General features: G+C 41.9%; 1 protein-coding gene across 1 annotated transcript in view; it reads left to right on the forward strand.

Moving 5' to 3' along the window:
- The window catches only part of smc3 (structural maintenance of chromosomes 3), a 36,064-nt gene extending 23,139 nt beyond the window's left edge, over window positions 1-12,925 (forward strand). Inside the window, exons 21-29 of the mRNA XM_080416477.1 lie at window positions 308-466; window positions 1,800-1,907; window positions 2,791-2,899; window positions 3,742-3,989; window positions 8,547-8,759; window positions 9,155-9,349; window positions 10,314-10,491; window positions 10,616-10,722; window positions 12,006-12,925. Of these exons, the coding sequence (XP_080272603.1) occupies window positions 308-466; window positions 1,800-1,907; window positions 2,791-2,899; window positions 3,742-3,989; window positions 8,547-8,759; window positions 9,155-9,349; window positions 10,314-10,491; window positions 10,616-10,722; window positions 12,006-12,077 (1,389 nt within the window). The 3' untranslated portion in view covers window positions 12,078-12,925. The remainder of the gene's footprint in view (window positions 1-307; window positions 467-1,799; window positions 1,908-2,790; window positions 2,900-3,741; window positions 3,990-8,546; window positions 8,760-9,154; window positions 9,350-10,313; window positions 10,492-10,615; window positions 10,723-12,005) is intronic.
- The last annotated feature ends 220 nt before the right edge of the window (window positions 12,926-13,145 follow it).

Here is a 13,145-nt window from a genome sequence, read left to right on the forward strand (position 1 = left end):
TTATAGAGAAACATTTAGAAAAATAGCCAACAAATTATATAGGGTTTAACCACCTAAACCCTTTATACTTTATTGACCGGGATCACTCAGGGCATAGAGCCCTTGGGGCCTAGGTCCACTACTTATTTCCCTTCTCACCAAATGTCTTCGCAAAATATACCAGATATAGTAAGTGTAAATATCAAGTTCACAACTTGTGAGCTTGTAGAACTATTTTCGCCTGAATGCTCGCACCCAGAATGGAGTCACGAGGGTTCATGAGTTAACGTTTTTAATCATTACTCTCCTGATTTTTCTGTCCTCCTAGCAACGTAGTCTGCAGAGTCTGGAGGCCAGCCTGCATGCTATGGAGTCCACCAGGGAGTCACTGAAGGCTGAGCTGGGGACAGACCTCCTGTCTCAGCTCAGCCTGGAGGACCAGAGGCGCGTTGATGACCTCAATGATGAAATTCGTCAGCTGCAGCAGGTACAGCCAGGGCACCTGCACGCATTTGAAAGGTTTTCGCGTAAATGGTGCATGTAAGGTTGAGCAATATTTGTTTTCTCATGCTGTCAACCCGTGCTAAAGATTATTGGGTTTATACAGTAGCATTGCCAGGTAAAAAAAAGGAACTGTGGGGAAAAAAAGGTTTTCAGGGGGCGGGTGGGAACTGTAATGCAAATGTCACAGGCTGGATATCTAGCTATCACTAAATTAATGAACGGCATTTCAAAATAAGTCTAGCAAATACATTTGTTTTTATTAGTACAGTACCTGTTTTTGGGAATGTATTTGACTTCCTGGTCCTTGTTGCCAGGAAGCTAATCACAGGCAGGTACGGGGCAGGTCTATGGGTCTTTCTATAACTTATGTGCAATTCATAATCAAGCGTGGTCATCTAGCATTGCGCTCTTGGTCCCTCCAACTTTCTTTCCGGTGGCTGCACTCATTTGCCATCTCAGTGGGCCCTCAGCAGGCCTAGCCAACATAATGCAACAGCCCTGACTTAAAGGGGAAGACCACTCATTTTCAACTTAGAACTATGTCTTTAATACATCTTAGAGCTGTTGTGTGGAAATAAGAAAAAAGTCCCCCCCCCCCTTTTGTGTTGCCTAGAAAAGGATAATTGATTGAGGTCATGTGAGTGCAGGGTGTACTTTTGGCTCCGCCCCCCTCAGCCAAAAGTACACCCTGCGTATGTCACTGATCACATGACCTCAATCAATTATCCAGTTCTAGGCAACAGAGGCGGGGGGGGGGGCTTTTTTCTTATTTCCACACAACAGCTCTAAGGTGTATTAAAGACATAGTTCAATTTAGAAAATGAGTGGTCTTCTCCTTTAAAGCCTTTCATGTCTGCTGCTGCAGGGCTGGCATGCAGATGTCATGGTGCCCTACTCCTACCTACTCCATCTCTGCGCTTTTATGACAAATCTTCTCACTCTGAGGTTCTTGTTTTGGATTTAACACATCGGTTGCCAGAGTTTTTTTTTAAACAGGGTACATCCAGTGACATCTGCTTGGCTGCAAGTGCCCACGGCGTACAGTAAATGTTGTGTCAGAGGGAGCGTAAGCTGTGTGTCTGGTTTGTTATGGTAAAGAGAGAATGGGTGTGCAGGACATGGGTCAAAAGGATTTGAGTAATTCATGCTATGACTTTTATCTGCATCGACCAGGTAAATGTTAAGATTACTACATCAGGACAACTTGGTTAGTGCAAGTTAACAGAACAGTACTGTATTTTATTTGTCTCTCAACTGTATGCTTTTTGAAAGGAGCTAATGTGTGTGTGTGTGTGTGTGTGTTTGTGTGACCACAGGACAACAGGCAGCTTTTGAATGAGAGGATTAAGATGGAGGGCATCATGACCAGGGTGGAGACGTACCTCAATGAGAACCTACGGAAACGCCTTGACCAAGTTGAACAGGTACACAATGAATAGTATGTCAACGTGACATTGTTCAGTTATGAGTGTGATTTAAAAAACCTAATTATTCATATTCCAGAGCAAAGAGCTGCATTTTGTCATACATTTGAACATTAATACATTAATACCAGGTCAGGCACCATCATGCTGATAGACTCGGTGATAGTGAAGTTACATTGACTTTTCAATTTATAATAATACTTCAGTATAGTTCAGATAAGGCCACCGTTTTGATTATAGGTTAGGAAAAAAGTATTTTAGTCATTTTAACCCATTAATACCTGGAACGCATCTGTGTCACTTTTAGATTTCTTTAGGCTATTCAAAAATAGCAGATATACAAGCTCATAGCGCGGCACCGAGTGCCGCGCTACGAGCTTGTAGATCTGCTATTTTTGAAAAATCGTGATTTTTTTTTTACATTTTTTTCCGAAAAACTGTTAGGATTTACAAAATGTTTAGAAGCGGCCTCAGGTCTTAATGGGTTAATTAAAAAAAAAAATTTTATTTTTATTTAGAGTAATAGTTTTTACCCCCCTTTCCCCCCCAATTTAGTCATTATGCCATTTAATTCCACCCCACGCACATTGCTGTGTTGTCACTGCTGTTGACTCACCTGTCAGTGAGGAGCCCCCACCGGGAGGACGTAGCCCCAGCCCGTAGGAATACATGCAGTTACAAATATCACCCTCCCCGGGCCAGCTTCCCTCCCCCGAACACGGGCCAATTGTGTTCGCATAGACGCCCGACAATTCGGATGCACCGCGTGGATTCTATTCTAAGATATACAATTAGTTTGAAATTGTGTCTCCACTATTATGGTAAAGATTTAGTTGAATATTTCGATTCACTGATTCCCGTGTGGTGTTTTTCCTCTGTGCAGGAGTTGAACGAGCTGCGAGAAACCGAGGGAGGCACGGTGCTCACAGCCACCACCTCAGAGTTGGACGGCATCAACAAACGTGTCAAAGACACGTTGGCACGTTCAGAAGGTAGACGCACACACTTCCAATTCGTTTCTCAAAATCCGATCTTTAGGCCTGACGTTATTTGCAAGTGATCAGATCGGATTTGTGTATTCAGACATCGTCGACCTGTTTGCATTGGTTGCTATGGTAACTATGTAATGACATATGTGTGGGTAATGCTGAATTTATACTCTGTCGTGCGGTGGCGTCACGCTGCGAGTGATGTTTTGGTCGGTTTGATAGGCGATTTTGAGTTAGGGATTCAAACGCAAATGCATATCAAACTGGAGGTCCTTGAAATAAAAAAGGTTGAGAATCACTGAATTCACTGAGTGGTTATGTGACTCAAACACAATGCGGTTTCCAGAAAGGACCATTACGTTTAAAATAGAAACCATTTGAGTGGTTATTTATTCACACTCAATAACTTGTTCCTGACCTATTCATAACTGGTTCTCATTTCCACAAGTAGACCATTTTAATATCATTGCTTTTGTCGCAATGCATCACACAATTCATTTCTTTTCTCAGATATTCCCCTTTTGATTTGACATTCTACCTGTAAAAGTAGAAAAATAGAAGGTACACTCACAAAAGAAACTGTCCTTATTCAGAAGTAACAATGAACATTATTATTTGGCATGTCACAATAGGCAAACATTCGGGTGAAAATAGGTGAACATTCAGCTAAAATAGCAAATCTACGAGCTCAAAATGCGACATGTTGTGATGCGTTGTGAGCTTGTAGAATGTCTATTTTCAGAAAGAACTTGCCTATAGTTAAAAGGTAATCTCTAAACAGTTTAGCAATTGCTGTGAAAACTGTTTCCTGCCCTCATTCTCACAACATCCAAATCCCTCCCCAGAGCTGGATGTTTTGGTTGACAAATCGGAAGGTGATATCAAGGACCACCTGAAGAACATGGATCGCTGGAAGAGCGTTGAGAAGGAACAGAATGACGCCATCAACCATGACACCAAGGAGCTTGAGAAGATGACCAACCGACAGGGCATGCTGCTCAAGAAGAAAGAGGAGTGCATGAAGAAGATCAGAGAGCTTGGCTCGCTGCCACAGGAAGCCTTTGAAAAGTACCAGACCCTGACACTTAAACAGGTACGAATGATTCATCAATACTGGTTCTTGTTTATATTGGCCTAATGAACCACCTGGCATCCATTATTTGGTCATGTCATTCAGTATAGCCAAACAACAGTTGTGATGTGAAACATTGTGAGATTGTACAGCGGCTATTTTCGAATAGCCCGAAGTATATGAAATAGGGCAGATTATTTGTGTGTGTGTGTAATCTCTCAAGAACAGATTCTGCTCTGCGCTTGAATCTGTCGGTAGCCGTGTTGACAACCCGTGCGCATTGGTTACAAGTGGGCGTGCTATCAGATCAGGAAGCAGGCCGTGCTTTACCCAATCAAATGTAGTGGGCGGGATTTACGTGTGTGCCGTTCCTTCCCCACTAGAAACAAACCAAAACTTATTTAACAATAGCGTCCTCGAAGCCGACAAGACCACGGAAAGTTAGTAACATTTTAAAATGCTCTTTCATCATAGAAACAAGTGGGCTTATAACCAAAACGATCCATGTTCTTTGGGAGAATTGGTGTTAGTGTTCCGTGGAGAAATATTGTTAGTGGGAATGAAAACAGTCGCACCACCGGAAGTGAAAGGCTGAAGGCAGACCAAAAACCCTGGTTTCCTTGCGCACGGGTGCTTCGTTGAGCTCCTCCCAGAGCCAAGTGAATAAGTAAAAAACAGCAGAGGGCGCTGTTTTTCCTTTTCATTTGGCGATGGGTTCCCAGATTGGTGTGTGTGTGTAACACAAATGCACACATCGCAAGTCTTTTTTTTTCTTAAACCACATGTACCTGACGAGAGGGGAAAGCATAGAGCGAGCAAATGAGAGAAATTAAAGATTATAAACTATCTCTGCTCCTCGTGTCCGTCACCGCCTGTCACTGTCCAGTTTAGGGACGCCTCGTCTGCTGTTAACCACATATTCCTGAGGAAACGGCAGACCTTCGCAGCTCGGCGCCTGGGTGTGTACTGAATCCTAAAACCACAGTTTTAGGATTCTGTTGCAAGTAGGGATGCAACTAACGATTATTTCCATAATCGAATAATCGGGCGATTGTTTAAACGATCAATCGGATTATGGCACTTATTTAGCAATGACCTTTTGCTTTTTTTTTGGGTTTTTTGGTTTTAGGCATGTTCTAACTAACAATAAAGATGAATAATTAAAAAGTACATGTTGTACAATTTTGCTCAGCTGCTGATCAGGCTACTACCGTAATTTTCGCACTATAAACCGCACCTGAATATTAGCCGCAGCAGCTAAATTGAATGATTTGTACATATATAAGCCGCACTGGACTATAAGCCGCGGGTGTAAAATCCATAGATTTAGGAGGTCCCCTAGTGGCCGTTAGCTGTAAAAATCCATAGATAAGCCGCACCGTTATATAAGCCGCAGGGTCGAAAAATGGGAAAAAAGTCGCGGCTTACAGTCCGAAATTTACGGTACTCATGAAATACATAAATACAAATCAAAATGAATAAAAGCCTGGAAGCCGCCGACGTCCCGTGAGGTGGGGAGCTACCTTGCTCCTTAGTGCTCGGATCCGGTGTACAGCCCGCCTACTGTATCCGGTCATCACGCAAGTTTTCCGCTTCCGTTTTGACTCCACGGCTAGCAAGCTTACAAGCTGACGTGGCCATTCAAAGTGGACTTAATCCCATGCCAAGCAAGTCCATTGTAGGCCTACAGATATTGCAGCCGTTTACGGCGTTGCGGGTGAAACGTTCTCGGTAACAGGGCACCGCCATGTTTGTTTTCAATTTCGCTTCACTTCGTTATTGCGCATGCGCAACTCGGCAGACTGCAAGGGAAGCAAGAAGGTTCACTCCTCCTTAGCTTAGCCACGGCTAGCGCCAGGGCAGGAATTTCACGACGGCCATGGCTGTCATTGCCCCTCTCATTGGCCCTGTGCCCCTCGAAAAATGACATGCCCTCACGGCCACGGTGCCCCAGCTGCGCCAGCAGCAGGTTTCACTGTTTTTCCTCTGTGCGATTTTCCTGTCAATACGTTTTTTTTTAAGACACCAGCGCCTTTAGTTGAGCTGCCTGCGCACCTACAACATGATCAGTGGTAGGTAGGTTTGATTTCGAGCCTCGTATGAACCGTCAGAATCCCGCAACACAGTGTAATACGACACAAAAGCATCACCGAGCCAAACAGGAGATAAATCTAACGCAGCCTGTTGAACTAATCAATGGTAGGTTTGATTTCTAGCCTATATTCCAGTTTAAAATGCTGCGGATCAAGTAACGCTTTTGACAGAGAGAGAGGATTCTGTAGTAGCCTAAGGACCATGTGCCCAGATGTTTTTTTTCAACAGCAACATGATAAATACATTTGACAAAATACAGCGAAATCCCAAACTTATGAGTCTTAATCTAAAGCAAGCATTAGAATAACTGCAAATAAATTTAAAGTTTAGGCTATCAATATCATACAAAAGTAGAGTGACCTCACCGCTCTGAAGGACAATAAATAAATAATCCTTTTGCAAACAACATCCATGTTCTGTTAGTATGTCAACAATGATCTACCGGTAAATGGGAAGTTTATTTCAGCAGCTAGAATTTTGACAGTTTGTTTGAGCCAGTTTTTTGGTCCACAGCACAGTCTTTGTTTAAGTGAATTGCTTTCACCTGTTGTACAGCTGTGCGGAGTGTGTGCAACAGGGCAGATCCCAGGTCAGGATGACCTACCCAGGTCCATGAAATTCATAGTAGGCATAGTAGCCAATTAGAATGAAATCTGCTAAAACTGACTCGTATACTGATACAGAACCATATATTGGCTATATATTATCGCTGTCGGGTGACCTGTTCCTTTTTTTAAATTATTATTTAAAAACTATTTAAAGTGGTGAAAATAGCCAATCTACAAGCTGTAGTTATTAGTCATTAAGAAATACTATATTTTAAAGTGAAAAAACAGCCGCGATTCGTAGCCGATAAAAATCAATAATCAAATTGGTTGGCAACGAATTGAGTCATCGATTTTAATCCATTAGTTGTTGCAGCCCTGGTTGTAAGTGGTTTCAAATCTTTGGTTTGGACTGGGCTTTAGTCGTATGACAAATTGGGGAAAATAGCCGATCTGCAAGCTCACAGCGCCTTGTGAGCTTGTAAATCTGCTATTTTCGCTGTTTGTTGAAAATTGCGAAAAACAGGGATGGGCAGAGTTAATCTGGTTTAGAGTAAAATGGCTGGCTTGTGAATAATATGGTCAATGAAGGTCCCTAATTCCATGTATCTTCACACCATAATCATGTCTTATCTCTGAGTGCCTCCACACATGTATTCACCTTCGCTCGCACTCTCTCCAAGCGCGCACACACAATAACTCCCCTTTTAAAGTGGGCAGTCACATCCCACCCACTCAGCAGTGACTCAGGCATTACTTGGAGCTCTATCTCTGATCTCTCATCCAGCTGCCTCCTCTGGGAGCCACTGAGTTGCTGTGTGTTGAGTGGAGTAACTGTGTGCGTGTGCCTTCTGCTCTCCTTGACGAGGCTGAAAATAACCTCACGCCGTCTCATAAACACTCTACATAGTTAATCTTTCTCCGCAGGACACTGCTTAGGGTACCGGGCCAGTGTCACTGATTGCACAAGTGGATGAGAGGCCAAAATATTGCGGACACTTTCTTTCCGTCATTAGTGTTTGAGTCAGGAGTCGCTGTTGACGTCAAGTGTTTCGATCCAAATCAATTCTTGTTCAGCTAAGCTCATGTCATTTGGAGTTATGAATTGAAAGTGCTCTAATAATTATTTGACTGAAATACCAGATTGCCCTTAAAGGATGACTTTTGTGTCTGAATGTAGAAGTCGTTTTTAACACATCGACCGCCAGAGGTTAATCTCATAATGTACTCACCAGTGCCAAGGTGTTTTTGTTGTTTTTTTGTTTTTTTCATGTCGCCATAGATCTTGTTAAAATCCTTAAGATTGAGCCGTACACGGTCCGTTTACATCCACGACATCTCACCGTATCTCCCAGTGAAAATCACGTGTCAAACGGGGCATCCATGTTGTAGTTAGAGCGGATTACGTTAAACAGTGAAATGCGAGGAGAAAAAACTACAGGAAGAGAATTGAGTTTCAGTTTCGTCTGTAGAATGGGAGCGGACGTGATCGTCAAAACCGGATCCCAAATAATTCCGTTTCCGGTCATCAAACCGGAAACGGAAGTGGATCAAAAAAATTCCAAAAGTGAACCCGGAAATGTTTAGCGCGAAAAGACCGTGGACCGTAGGGCTACGGTCTCGGCGCTTAACAGTTGGATTTAACGGACCGTAGGACTACGTTCTTGGCGGTTAATGTGTTAATGTTTACATTGATACAGTTTGAACACAATGGATTCAAGAAATTGTAAAATCAACATGGCTGACATCACGGCCAACCTATGTTTTAAACAAAAATGTGATTCACAATCTAGTAAGAGGCATTAAATATCCAACCAGCATCTTTTACCCAACTTAACCCTGCTTCTGTGTCTTTATTCAGGATTGTACCATTATCATTCAAATGCATCAGTTTGATACTTTGATTAATTCATGTTTACTTTGGGGTTTTACCATCCAGTTGTTCCGTAAGTTGGAGCAGTGTAATACGGAGCTGAAGAAGTACAGCCATGTGAACAAGAAGGCCCTGGACCAGTTTGTCAACTTCTCTGAGCAGAAGGAGAAACTCATCAAGCGTCAGGAAGAGCTGGACCGTGGCCACAAGTCTATCATGGAGCTGATGAACGTCCTGGAGCTGCGCAAGTACGAGGCCATCCAGCTCACCTTCAAACAGGTAAGCGAGGAGTGCCACATAATCTTAACATCCCCGGTTTGATTCTGACTGTGTAGACCTGTGTGGCATATCCTTCCTCATCTCTGCCCTCAGTGTCTTGTCTCCCGACAATCCTGTCTAAATAACTGTCCTCATGGAATCTATGCAAGCTACTCCATGCATAGATTTAAATTAAAACAAATTTGACCGCTATCAACAGCAGAACCATGTATTGGATCTCAAACTTGAAAGAGAAATTTCTGATATCTGAGACTTTTTAAATCCCTTTGGCACAACACAACAGGATGCTTTGCTCTCTCTGTATTATTATCTAATGTTTTTCTGTATCATAGGTTTTTAGATGCACACTATATACAGTTTTATTTTGAGTGTTACAACTTTCTTCCTTCTCCCAGGTGTCTAAGAACTTCAGTGAGGTGTTCCAGAAGCTGGTTCCTGGGGGCAAAGCTACATTGGTCATGAAGAAGGGCGAGAGGGAAGAGGGAAGCCAGTCCCAGGATGAGAGTGAAAGTGGTGCTGATGGCGAGAAGGGCTCAGGCTCCCATAGCAGTGTTCCCTCTGTGGACCAGTTCACTGGAGTCGGCATCAGGGTAAGAATTTGCGTGTGCTTTTGTTGTTGTTTTTTATTTGAATCAAATGAAATTGTGTTCAAGAAAAAATCACTGTTGTGTTGAAATACTTGCCTACAGTACATAAGAAGTTGCACCTTGTAGAAAATAACTATTTTCAGTTTGAACAAACCTAAACAGTAGCATCTCATATTTTCTCTCCTTTCGTCAAATTCATATTGAAACGTATGACAGCTGGTAGAGGTGTTTTAGGCACATTGTGGTTATTTCTGGACTGTGGCATAAGAGAGCATGCTCTATAACCACAAAGCCGAACTCCAGGTGTGAAAGGATAAGTAATACCCTCCATCATTTCAGCCTGTTACATAACCTCACAGAAATGTTCTGGTTTTATTATCTTTCCAAAGGAGAGATCGTAAGTTATACCCAATGTCCTCAAAGCCTGATGCTTTATGTTTCCGTGAAGAAAGTGTTGTGCAACATGTCGTTTGACTAAAATAGCATACTTTCGACTGGACAAAAATTGTCTGTGATGTGGCGACCCTTTTTTCCGTTGAAAATGCGTTATTTTTGTCAAGCGGCACATTGCACAACACTTGTTTATAGGGATGCACCGATTGGGCAATTCCAATGTCTAAAATAACAATTTGTCCGATAGCCTAAGCCACTTCCGATGTTTGTTTTGTTGTCACTCTGATTCTTTTGTGCCAGGGAAATCAATCAATCTTCATTGCAAAAATAATCGTTTTAAAGACTTTCAACCCTTCATGACGCTATGTTTTAATGAGCATAAATTCAATCATATAGATTTATGAAATGGCTAATAAACATCGGCCGCTGGCATTGGTGAATGTAATCTTATTTGCGTACATACCGATGTACGGACGGTAAATCAGTAGCCATGACATAAATCCAGGTTTTACTGACTGCTAATATTCATCTTTTACTGACTCACATGTACCCTCTTCTTCTGTGTGGTGTTCAGGTGTCGTTCACAGGGAAGCAGGGTGAGATGAGGGAGATGCAGCAGCTGTCTGGTGGTCAGAAATCTCTGGTGGCCTTGGCTCTCATTTTCGCCATTCAGAAGTGTGACCCTGCCCCCTTCTACCTGTTTGATGAGATCGATCAGGCCCTCGACGCCCAGCACAGGAAGGCCGTCTCAGGTAAAGAACCAAACAGACATTTCACCATGGTGACTGACTGGTCATTTCTTGGGCTCTAAAAACACACCCGTTTCCAGAGTGTGTCGGAAAAGAGAAATTGATCTCTCCATTGTGTTTGTTTTAGATATGATTGTGGAACTGGCAGGCCACGCCCAGTTTATCACCACCACCTTTAGGCCTGAGCTGTTGGAATCTGCCGATAAGTTCTATGGAGTCAAGTTCAGGAACAAGGTGAGCCTTAACCACTTTCAACCTGCTGTCCCTATTTGTCATGTCATTACAGGGGAAAATGTTCATAAACATAAATAAACCTCCACCTGCAACGTATTTTGAGCTTGTAGATCAGCTATTTTCGCCACGCAACACCATTGCACAACGAAGTATAAAATAGGACCTAAGTGGTTTAGCTATTCCAGCTTCTGGTTTGTGCAGGAAACCTTTTCTTCACTTGACAGATTCAAAAACACACCAGACACTAGCAGTTATGCACCAGGGGCCTGATTTTAGGTCTTTACACACTAAATGATCAAACTATTCATAGAGTTGATGGCTCATTCACACAGGTTAATGCCTTCATTTGCAGTGAAAAATCGATCTCGTTCCAAAAATAAATTGCATTGCTTTATTGCTGTGTGTAATATTTGCATTCTGTGTGGATGTACTCATCATGACTCAAGTGACAGTTCAAAATATACATATTTCCGGGCAAATCTCACAAAATGTTGTACCTCAGGTGTGTAAGGACCTTTTAGAATGGAAAATATTTTGAGGTTTCGTGACCTCTAAATGACATCCAATAGTGCTGTACATAAGGAATCCTAATTGATGTCGGCTAACCGATTTCAAAACTATGTCACAACAGACTTGAAAAGGTGATCCACCTGAAGGGACAGGCTTTGATTGGGTTTTAAACACATGAACACTATTCTGGGTATGTCATAATAAGGGCATTCACGGAAATAGGCGGCATTATGTGAAAATAGCAGCTCGGCTATTTTCGGCCAACAGATTTGGTGTAGAGGAAAAAAGACGGGGACCAAAACACGGTCAACAAGGTCATTGAGGTATATAGGGTTTAACCCTTTAAGACCTGGAACGCATCTGTGTCACGTTTTGATTTGAGCTAAAAAACATTATTTTACACTTTGGCTATTCAAAAATAGCAGATATACAAGCTCATAGCGCGGCACTGAGTGCCGCGCTATGAACTTGTAGATCTGCTATTTTTGAAAAATCTTGAAAATGTGTGCAAATCTTTGAATATGTATTGTTTTCAAGCAAACATTTTTAACTAAAATCTTTTCTTCTGGGGGGTCCCTGGAACAAAACATTTTGAGATGGGAGTCGGCGGCCAAATACATATAATTTTGGGGGTCCTTGACATGAAAAAGTTTGAGCACCTTGATATAGAAACATATGTTTTTTCAGAATACTGTTGGGATTTAGAAGACATTTGTAGAATCGGCTTCAGGTCTTAAAGGGTTAAGTAGTTAATGGGGTGTGTTTGTTTTCAGGTGAGTCATATCGATGTGATCTCAGCGGAGCAGGCCAAAGACTTTGTGGAGGACGACACCACCCATGGTTAAGAGCAAGGTTTATCGTCCACGTCTATAGCACACCGCGGACCTCTGACCTTTTCCATCCTCACCACAAAGACGCTAAATCATTCATCATCATTGAGACAGGAATGTAAAAACCGAATCTAAAAAGGCGTGTAGTGTTGTTCCTACTTCCTTCTCCCCCTCTGTCGTTCCATAGAATTGAAAACTACTAGAACTGATGTAAATGTTCATACACTGAAACCATTCCCTCATCTGTAGAGGTCCCTGTTGAGGGATATCAAAATCTGTCATGTTTTATACACTTGGATTTTATAACAGTAAATTGCAAAAAGGTTTGGAGCTGAGTTTTTTATAAGCTCTTGTTTGACATGAATGGTTCCGGAGAAGTATTTTGAATCTGTAATGTAAAGAGTTAGGCTTTTATAAAAAGCATGTGGTCTTGGTTTGTTTTCTTTTTCCAGTTGAAATGTGCTGTAATGGTGCTGTCCGCTACGTCCCATTATAGGGTTTTGAATTGGGGATATGACTCAAAATGACTAGGACACACAAAAATAACGCTGAGTGGGAGGGTTCATTATCAGGAGTGGGGATGTCATTTTTTGCCACTCGAGTGATTGTTCACTTGGCGCTTGCAGTGGTTAATCCACTTAGAACTTACTGTATGTCTGATATGACTGACCATATGGTTGAAGTCTTAAAATTGTGGATCCTTTTATTTCCTTGTGACTGTCTTTTACTGTTTTAGGTCAGTTGATTATATATCATAACTCGTTTTAGTTCCATACTGCTTTTTGTATGTTCTTTTTTGCTTGTTATGCAACTAGAAAACAATAAATATAACGATGTGTAATTGTTTTGACTGATTCCTACTTTATTAGACCAGTAGGGGGTGCCATGTCATTAATACACTAATTCCTCACATGGGCTTGGTGTAGGTTTAAATGATTGTTCCACTACTGTTCCTTGTCATTGGTGATATGCCAAATAGTTTTATCTTACCCGTATCATAATATTTTGTTGTATAATTAAATTTAAGTCAGGCAGCATTTCAAATGATGGAAATTCAACATAATAGAATATATCATAATTGGC

This window comes from Gymnoscopelus braueri (assembly GCF_963280865.1).
Source record: "Gymnoscopelus braueri genome assembly, chromosome: 2".
NCBI lineage: Eukaryota > Metazoa > Chordata > Actinopteri > Myctophiformes > Myctophidae > Gymnoscopelus > Gymnoscopelus braueri.